Raw genomic sequence first — 10,380 nt, 5'->3', positions numbered from 1 at the left:
TCTGCTCACGTTAATCAATATGAGCAAAATGGATATATGTGTGCTACCAGGAAAGTTACCGAATCTCTTAGCCTAATGATCCAACCACTTTAGTTCTTGGCATTTTTTATTCAAGATTAATAAGGAAAGTACAAAGAAGATGACAGAGGTTTCATATTTTACTAGTTCTTGGCAGTTTTGACGGTTTGTTTAGCCAGTAAGCCATGCTGTTGAAGTTGTTGACAGAAACATTGAGTTGTTAAGAGACAAAAACAGTAGATCTAGAATTTCATCTAGGCATGTCTTTTACACTCACCTTGAATTGATCTATAGACTGTTTAGAAGTAAAACTGAAATTTAAACTGCTGAATCTATGTATATTCCACATGGCCATGGCCAAATCATGTAGTTGATGAGCCACCATGGCAATATTTAGTTACCAACTCAGTAATTAATTTTGAGGTAAGGAAGGGTCTTGTTGGAAAAGATTATTTCTAATTGTGGAACATCTAATTCGGAAGGGATAACCAATTTTATTTTCTTCTCTTAATCCAAGATCACTTATTATTTTAGTCATAAAGTTTAGAACTTTAAATTAGAAATGTTATAATTCTTATTATTTATTTGGCTAAAATGCAAATTGCATAATCTAAGTTTGATTGAAATTCATTTCAGTCTTCTAATTTTATTTTCATTCAATTGAGTTTTCTAAATTTCAAATTTATTCAATTCAAGCATTTTGTCCAATTCCGATAAAAAAATTGTCCTTAAGTATGCAATTAAATAATAATTTTTTTAATTATCACATAAAAAAATAATAAAATATTTTTATTAATTTTATAGATTTTTTTTAATGACAATTTTTTACAAAATTGGATAGAGACCTAAATTGAATGAATTTGAAACTTTGAAGACTCAATTGAGTGAAAGTAAAGTTAAAGAACTAGAATGAATTTAAGCTAAATTTAAATGGTGCAATTTGCATTTTAGCATTTTTAAAAAAAAAAAAATTAAAGATGAAATTTTATATGATAGAAGTAGAACTCTTATAAGTTAGGGAAATTGAGCGGAGACTGAAATATGGGCGTTGATTCAAATTTTATTTTAAGATGAGATTAACGTTCTTTTGTCACTTGTCTAGATTAAAAATGATCTGGATTCAAATGGTTGAACTTTTTAGTTGAGGTTAGTCAATTCATGTCCCTGACTGTTATGAAATTGTGTGGTTAAAATCATATAGCATTGGGTTATGAATTGAGAAGCTTTCAACCTCATAATCAAGTAATAAATCTTTTTATTTTTTAATAAGAAAAACAATTATCAAATCTCTAACTACTAATCTATATATATATATATATATATATATAAAACCGAAACTTTTGGAGCTACCATAATTTTCCACGTCACCACTATTTTCTTTTTCTTTTTATTTGCCACATCATTTTTATTTTTTTGCTCCAATTCCAATTAGAACACATCTTTATTTCTCTCTTTACGTAACCCTTCTTTGCCAAGAGGCCCAAAACCCACACTTCATCATTGACACAAATAAAGGCTGCCTCCATAAACCCTAAACCTTCAACAACCCTAAACGTTGTAGCCAGCGTCTCCCTCTGCCTCCAAGAAAACATTTATCCATATTGGGTTTTCAAGTCATGTAGCTACAGAGCTAACAATCAAGCTGCTAAGGATCCTATTGTAGTGACAGGAGAGAGTGCAAAAGAATAAACAACTAGGAAGAAAGAAGAAGTTGAGAGAGAATTGGAGGCTAGAAGATCAGCCGAAAGAAAGGTATGTGTGTACAAAAATTATATCTTTACTATTGCATAGACCTTCAATTATATGACTTTTTGAACATGAAATTCTACATGTTTACCTTCACAGCTTCACAACACTAAATTGATGTTTGTAAAAGTAGATCACTAATTTAAAGTAGCCACAAGACAATATACATTTATTTAGAATTGCCAAAGACTAAGGTAGTATTAACAGTATAGATGCATAATATGGATTATGAAAACATGTAGCATGGTAAGAGGAGTCTTGGCAATAATTTAGATTGAATTTAGTAACAGTAGCCAAAATTAGGCTACAGTTAATTTCTGAAGCATTCATTGGTTTGTTGTAGTTCACCCTTCAATATTGTACAAATAAACATTCTCTTTGTTTGTGTTCATGACTAATCTGACGTTAGAGACTTTTAATTTAAACTATTTTTTCTTTGTTATTTTCTGCTCTATATTTATTCTTCAAACATATTTATTCCTTTGTTATATTTTGCTCTATGGGTATTTATTGTAAAATATAGGTTAATGCACTTTTTTATTTAGTTAAAAATTTGTATTTTATAATTGTGATTTTCATGTTTTGATACTTTTGTTGTAAGTGAATGGACAAGTGCTTACATTGCGAGTGTCCTAGCCAACGTATTCAAATAATTTTTATTTCTTTGGTTACATCTTTCATAGTTTATGAATTATGTTTGTTTTAATTATTCAAATTAAGCTCTTCTTAATTGGAGGCTTGGAGTGACTAAACTTATTGGGAATTTCTATTGAGACCTTGCATTGAAGATAAGAACATTGGCCTGATCCCTTTGTGACATTCAAGGTTTGGTCTTATCAAAATGAAAATTTTTCTAAGCAAGGTATGCTTTAGTTTCCCCACCTATCAACTAAAATCCAATTAAATTTAATTTAGTCTTTTACTATCTTTGATGTTAGGGTGTTTTATCAATTAGGGGTTTCATTGTACATTTTTTTTTTTTTTTGCAAAATTATTAATGTACCTTCAAGCAAATTAAATATATATGATTATTATTGAATTATCCCGTGTATCACACGGGTTAGCGACTAGTAAATTAGAAAATGGGAAGTTAATAGATGCCCTAAGCACATGAAATATTTTTAGAAACTTTTTATAAGAGAAGGAAAAAAGTAGTGGATTTTTTTTTTTTATTACAACTTTTTATGTTTCTTCTGAAAATAGTATAAATACTTTCTTAAAATGGTCAATTAACAAAAACTCTAAAAGCACCTTAGTGGACAAAGTTTATCTACAAAATCAATTATAACCTTAGGCTACAAACTCACTCAATATCTTGTTATTGGAGCTAAATTTTGACAAATTCACCATTGGATTACATATTCTTCTTATATTCTCCATGTTTGCAAAATTTCAAGAAAATTAAAGATCAATAGCTATGTCATCAATAAATTTTTAAATTACAAGTTTTTGTAATTTAAAATTATACATAAAATATAAGATTATAGATTATATAGTAAATAATATCCGATTGACACAAAAATTAACATGTGTATTAAGAGCGTAAAGAACAAGTAATTCAACGGTTAGATTTTCAAAATATACAGTAATATTTATTTTATTAAGTGAGTTTGTAACCTAAGGTTACAACTAATTTTGTACTTAAACTTTGTCCTTAAAATTTTAGTTTAAAACTTCTTTTTGAGTTAAAAAATTTAATTTATAATCAAACTGTAAATGACGTGTTAAAGAACACATAAAAAAGATTCTGCACAAAAAAAATAAAAAATGGTTTAAAAAGAAACCGCAAGGGGCTAATTGAAAAATTAAAAGACATAGGATCACTTCTAACAGTTGCAGACCGAGACAAATAGTAACCATAAGTAGGTACTACAAGGTCCGGAAAACTCAAGCATGTAAATCCAAAATGGTTTCTGAGTCTCTAACTTCTAGAAAATGGTTTGAGCTGGTCTTTATTGGAAAGGTACATGATATCCCCATTTTGGGCACGAAATTTCTCCCAGCTAAGTTTAGAGAAAATTTGTTCCAACCAATTACCTATGTTTTCGTTTACCAGACCAAAAAAAAAAAAAAAAAAAAACCATATGTGTATTTTAATTGGGAGCACATCATCTTCAATATTGTAATATGCAATTCTTGTTATTTAACTTAATTGTTCAAATCAAAAGTAACCACGTCAATTAAAAGTTAAAATCTCATCTTTTCTTAAATGTTATATCATCTTCTCAAAAGAAAACTACCAAGGTACTGAGATTTTTTATTCAATTCCTTTATTTTCTTTCAGGTTCTCCCTCACACTTTTGAAAATAGAAAAATTAAGATAAATTATAATAAAAATAGATCCAACCTTTCCACTAACTTCGTACTCCTGGTAACATATAGTTACTTTCCGGTAACAAATAGTTACTTAAATCTACATGTTTCTCCATCCTTATTATTTTTTCTCTTTCTTCTTCCATATTAAAAAAAAAAAAAAAAAAATCCAATCGGGCACACGCAAATAGAAGCAAAAAATTATTAACCATTAGGAAAAAAAAAAAAAAAAAAAAAAAAAAAAAAAAAAAAAAAAAAAAGAGCTAACCCCAAATCATTGTGAATAAAAATTATTAACCTTTAGAGGAAAAAAAAATTGAAAGTCTTTGAGCTCACGCGAGAACGCACTTGAGTATTCAATATTGTAACATGCAATTCTTGCTAAAATTATTGTTCAAATAAAAAGTAACCACATCACTTATATAATCTGACAGGGTGACCAAATAGCAACCCAAACTACACAATCCATTCGCCTTCAATAGTTCAATGGCTTCCCTTTTATACCCTATTTTATTTATAAAAAAAAATTATTCAATAGTTAGAATGGAATTATGGGAGATAAGGATTTAAGGTTTTTTTTTTTTTTTTTTATATATATAAAATTATTCAATAGTTTCCATGGAATAAAGAAATTTAAACCAAGAATATAATTGGTTAACGGTGGGCATGAAAAAAAAATGGTCAAAGGTTTCTTTTGTACTTTCAAACAAGAATTGACTGATATATATATATATATATATATATACACACGCGCGCGCAAAGTTTTTTCATATACAATAAACCACAAAATAGTATACATATCAAAAAAAATAAAAAAATAAAGCACAAAATATGTTCTCACAGGGTTTTGACACATGAGAAGATATTGCTGACAACACGTGGCTCACATGCAGAGTCAGAATAGATAGGGACTAATTTTTTGAGGGAAAGATAGGGACTAATTTAGTTGATGAGGAAGAGGGGACATTAAAAGGCAGGATCATCGGGGTAAAGGAGTGGGGACTTGACAAGGATATGTTTTGCTTAGGTATGAGTATGATCTACACGTGTTACTTCTATGTGCCATTTGAATGGATAAATAATACTCCCAACTTTACTACTGATTTGGGATGTCACACTCACACGACATAAATGATTGGTTGGGAATTGGGAGATTAGGGGAAAATATAAACATTCTTTCACAATTGATTAAGGTAATATATTATTTTTGGTGCAATAATCTTTTTTTTTTAGACTATATAGGTTAATTAATGACATCCTTATTACTGTACAGTGTACACCACTCATACTATGTCATCCTTATTATTGGGAAGAAATTAAGTTAGGTTAATTGTGTCCTTATGGAATCATAAAAAAAGAAAAAAAAAAAATGAAAGCAAACACATATTATTATTTTATTATAATTGATAAAACTAAATTTATATGGGTTATGCTAACGAGTGCCCTTAGAGCACTTGTTAAGAATCCAGTTAAAGAAAGTTTTGACATCACTTTTATGGGAAATGAAAAAAACTGTCAAAACATTAATTGTTTTTTTTTTCTTTTCCCATAAAAACTTTCTTTAACTGGATTCTTAACCAGTGCCCTAAGGGCACTCGTTAACATTTCTCAATTTATATTAGTATGTGAAGTAATGTTATAATTACAAACTGTTCTACAATATTTTTACAAATTATTGTTGTGGCTAACTTTTTACTGGTCCTCATCTGGACCCATTAATTATATCACTTTTTTATTTACCAATAATTACTCATCACATTAACAGTTTGTAAAAAAAGTTTGTATCTCTAACATAGATTAGATTTCACATATAATGTGAAAGTAAGAACACAAAAAAAGGGGATAAGTAGACAAACATATTGCCTTTTTTGCAACCAAAAAGAAGGTTTTCCATAAAGAGTGACCATATCATAGTTTTAAATTCTTTCTCTTTCTGGAGAGTAGTTGAGCTTGTTCATAAAGGAGCCAATTTTCTGGCTCATTCTTTGAAACGTTAGGCCTCTCTTGTTGTATTCAAATAGGAAGACTTCATTCTCATCCAAAAAAAAAAAAGAAAAAAACCCGGAAGACTTCATGTCTCTTCTTTGCCTTGCTTTGTTCAAAGCAGAAATGGAAATGGAGAGTGTTTCTCTTCCTATGTTTACTTTTAATAAACTCCATTGTATAGGGGAAAAGCAAATATGTTGAAAATCAAAGTCACCATTATATCATTTTTTTTTAAAGTAATTTTGATTGAGGAATGAGATGAATAGAAACTGGTTAGATGATTATATCTAATTAATTAATTAAGCTCAAGACTTCTAATTATTTTCATATAATATACTTATTGGCCCCAATTGTATGCTGCTCAAACAATTGCCATTGTTGGATTTATGAGACCAGCTAAATTATTATAGCTAATTAAAAAAAATTTGAGAAAGAGCTAATTATTAATTAAACTCAAGTCTTGCAATATTTTTCATATAATATTCTTTTTGGTCCCAATTGTATGTTGCTTAACGAGTGTCATTGCCGGATTTTTATTATTCTCATTTTCTTGGTAAATTTTTTTTTTTGAAGCCCATTTTCATGGTAATTTTATTTCCGTAGTGATGGAAATATAGATTAAGTACATGTTCCAGTCATAAATTATCATGCATATAACATTCAATCTTACTTAAAAAAGAAAAACTAAATAGTTTTTTTTTTTTTTTTGAGGTAAAGAAAAACTAAATAGTTAATTGTGCAGTTGATAGTCAAAGTGGTCCAATTAAATGTATTACCAAATTATCCTATGTTATATTATTATCAACAAATGTATTACATGTTGTATAGTGTGATTTTGCCACTTGCCTAATTCATTATTAAGATAGTTTAATTTTTATGAAACTCTAATATCAAAATAACAACTAATTTATTCATTAAAAAAACACCATTATTAATTTCCAAACTAGTTTACTGAAAATATGGTCAGCACTCATTAATTTAGTTAATACTTAATTTAATACAACCCCAACCTAAGTTTATGAGATTCAATAGCCAAAACTACTAGTCCTCTTATCATAGTTTGCAGTATTGAACAATCGAGTTATCTTGATATAGGAAATTAAGAAAAAGACAACCTTTGAATTAGATAATCTATCATAATTATATCAATTTTGTATATTGCAAGTAGATCAATGTATTGAGGACCTTTATAGAATTTCAACTTTTTATCATATTTTTTTGGGATTTCATGTCATGATAATACCCCAAGTTGTGCCCAAAAAAAAAAAAAAAAACCCCTTTTGTGGGGGGAAAAATCCAGGAGGGTCAGCATAGCTGGAGACAAATGTCATGAATTACACCAAGTTGATCTCACTCACTATCACAGAAGCATACAATAGTTGGAGACATAACATAGCACAAGTGGGACAACTAAAAATCAGCATTAAAAGTTAAAACAAACCTTAAATGGTAAATACTTCGTAGCCAAGAAAGCGATACTAAGTGAAGATCGGGTGGTTCAAGAAGCTTCTAGTGACACGTGCCACAGAGTACACGGTCTGAATCGCCACACGCATGTCTAAAAAATCGCCACGTCATCCACAAAATCTCGTTAAACCCCCACAAAGCCCAAAAAAGGAAATATCTATAGAACGCTATAAATACTCGTCTCTGCTTACACGCTTCTAGTTAAAACCTGAAAGTTGAAAGAACAAAAAAGAGAAGCCCTCACACTCTCAAGAAAATTCAGTGAGAAAAATTCCAAAGATCAAACCCACCCTATAAACATTCATTCACTGCTCAAACAAAAAAATATCAGAAACACATACATACGGTGAGGAAAAAAAGCACAAAACGAAGAAAGGAAAACGTCTTATCTTTCTTTGTTCTGAAGCGCTTCGGTGTGGGAGATTAGAATCACTAGGGGTTTTATTTCGTCCAAGACTACAACTGAGAGGTTCGTTATTCTCATACAATTCAAAATTTTTTATTTTTCTATATGTTTTTTTTTTTTTTTTTCTTTTGGGTTTTCTTGATTTTATTTTCCTGGTTTGATTTTTCTTTTCTGGGGTTTGTGATTTTCTTTTTGGTTTGGGAAATTCAATATATATGAATCTTGGGGCTTCTGGGTTTTATTTTGAATAAGTGCTTTAGTGGAATTTTCTATTTTGGTCATTCTTGGATTTTTTTTTTTTTTTTTTTTTGAGTTGACTGTATGAATAAATAAAAAATTGGGTTCATTCTATTTTTTTGGTTTGGGAAATTCAATATATATGAATCTTGGGGCTTCTGGGTTTTCTTTTGAATAAGTGCTTTAGTGGAATTTCTATTTTGGTCATTCTTGGATTTTTTTTTTTTTTTTTTTGAGTTGATTGTATGAATAAATAAAAAATTGAGTTCATTCTATTCTTTTGGTTTGGGAAATTCAATATATATGAATCTTGGGGCTTCTGGGTTTTCTTTTGAATAAGTGCTTTAGTGGAATTTTCTATTTTGGTCATTCTTGGAATTTTTTTTTTGTTTTTGTTTGAGTTGATTGTATGAATAAATAAATAAAAATTTGGGTTCATTCTATTTGTGTTATTATATATAGATTAGGTTCATAATTGGGGCCTAAGTAACCTATTTCGTTTAATTAATTAGGGTCTTTCAACGTTGGTGCAGATTCTGAATTCCGTGGATATGGATTCATCTAGGAAGAGGAAGAGTAGAGGGGATGGAGTGTCTGTGGCTCAGAGATTGGCCAAGTGGAAGGAGTACAATGCTCAACTCAATGAGAGTAAACCTGCTTGTAAAGTTCCGGCCAAAGGGTCGAAGAAGGGATGTATGAAAGGAAAGGGAGGGCCGGAGAATTGGCAGTGCAAATATAGAGGTGTTAGGCAGAGGATTTGGGGTAAATGGGTTGCGGAAATTCGAGAGCCAAATAGGGGAAAGAGGCTCTGGCTCGGTACATTTGATAGTGCAGCTGATGCTGCCTCTGCCTATGACGAAGCTGCTAGAGCTATGTATGGTGTTTCTGCTCGCCTCAACTTTCCGGATTCCGTGAATCACAGGCTCTTGACAGAGTCTGCGAGGGATTGTTGTTCTATTTCCTCTTTATCTGGCCCTTGTTCAATTGGAACTCCTGCTGGTTCTGATTCCATAACTACCACAAACCACTCTGAAGAATGTTTCCCCAATGTGGAAGGTGAATTGGGAATGAATAAGCTGAATTCTGAGTTCGCTGAAGCTGATGATATGCCTAGTAGTATAGTGAAGACAGAAGTAAAGGATGAGACTCTGAATGCTAAAGAACATAATAGCCGTGGCATGCATGATGTCAAGCAGGAACTGAAGAATGAGGCTACTGGTGTGGTGAACAACTGTGGGGATAATGAGCAGGATTACTTGCAGGATTATTCTGTAGATGAAATGTTTGATGTGGAAGAAATTATGGCGCTATTAGACAATAATCCTTTTGGTAACACAGATTCAGTGATGGGTTTTGGTTTTGATGCTGATCAAGTTGGATTCCCTGGCAGAAATCAATGTGAAAAGGCATCAAATGTGTCGTATGAGTTGCAGAATCCAGATGCCAAATTACTAAGGAGCTTGAATCATATGGAAAAGGCACCTTCTGGAGATGATTATTTTGTGGACTTCTTGAAGTCAGATTGGCTGGATAAGAATAATGGGGTAGACGAATACCTTGATTTGGGATTACCAGATTTCAGATTTTGATGAAATACATTTCTTTAGAATGCAGACTCGAATTCTTTTTGCTGGCTGAACCAATTCTTTACGAGGTTTTAGATTAGGGAATTCAGCTTGTTCTTTACCATTATACCACTTATGGAACTAAGGTTTAGATTTCAAACAAACTGTTATCCCAACCTCTATAAACAAAGTGTTGGTCAGTGTTATTTGCCAAAAAGATTGGTAAGATATTTGTATTTGTTTACTGTTTCTGGTTTACAATATAATTGACCATTTAAATTTTCCTTATTCTGTCATATGTTTCTATAATTGCCTTTCTGGTGACAGACATAGAACTATAGAAGGCAATTTGCCTAGCCTGCTTTATGGTAGATATAATGTCTTATGCTGAATATTATTTCTGAATGCTCATTAGTTATTCCTATGGTTTGTGATGTTGTCAATATTAGTTTTTCTCTGTTATTATTTGAGTTGGGACTATTTTGTTTAAAATAATCACCTGTAGCCTAGCCTCTCATATGACCATTGTTACTAGTGGCTCTGCTTTTTTGATAGTCATTGCTCCAGCCACATTGCCTATCTCTGAATTTTTTTTCTCACTCAGACAAAAACTGGTGAATCCAGGTCTGAGAAAGTGAAAGG

At 30.8% G+C, this 10,380-nt stretch overlaps 1 protein-coding gene across 2 annotated transcripts; it reads left to right on the top strand.

Annotated features, from left to right (window-relative positions):
• Positions 1-7,745: 7,745 nt before the first annotated feature.
• Positions 7,746-10,036, top strand: LOC115957511 (dehydration-responsive element-binding protein 2C-like). Of its 2 annotated transcripts, none has more exons than XM_031075768.1 (2): positions 7,746-7,999; positions 8,707-10,036. In XM_031075768.1, exon 2 carries the CDS (start codon positions 8,725-8,727, stop codon positions 9,760-9,762), a length of 1,038 nt encoding a protein of 345 aa, XP_030931628.1. In that variant the 5' UTR covers positions 7,746-7,999; positions 8,707-8,724; the 3' UTR covers positions 9,763-10,036. The 2 variants fall into 2 exon arrangements, with proteins under 2 accessions (XP_030931628.1, XP_030931629.1); XM_031075769.1 differs by having other exon boundaries at positions 8,686-10,036.
• Positions 10,037-10,380: the final 344 nt, after the last annotated feature.

The sequence above is a fragment of the Quercus lobata genome, chromosome 8, assembly GCF_001633185.2.
Source record: "Quercus lobata isolate SW786 chromosome 8, ValleyOak3.0 Primary Assembly, whole genome shotgun sequence".
NCBI lineage: Eukaryota > Viridiplantae > Streptophyta > Magnoliopsida > Fagales > Fagaceae > Quercus > Quercus lobata.
Note: the sequence above shows the minus strand (reverse complement) of the source record. Positions and strands in the feature narration are given on the sequence as shown.

Coding starts and splice junctions, on each gene's coding strand:
- LOC115957511 (XM_031075768.1), top strand. CDS start 8,725: ATGGATTCATCTAGGAAGAGGAAGAGTAGAGGGGATGGAGTGTCTGTG.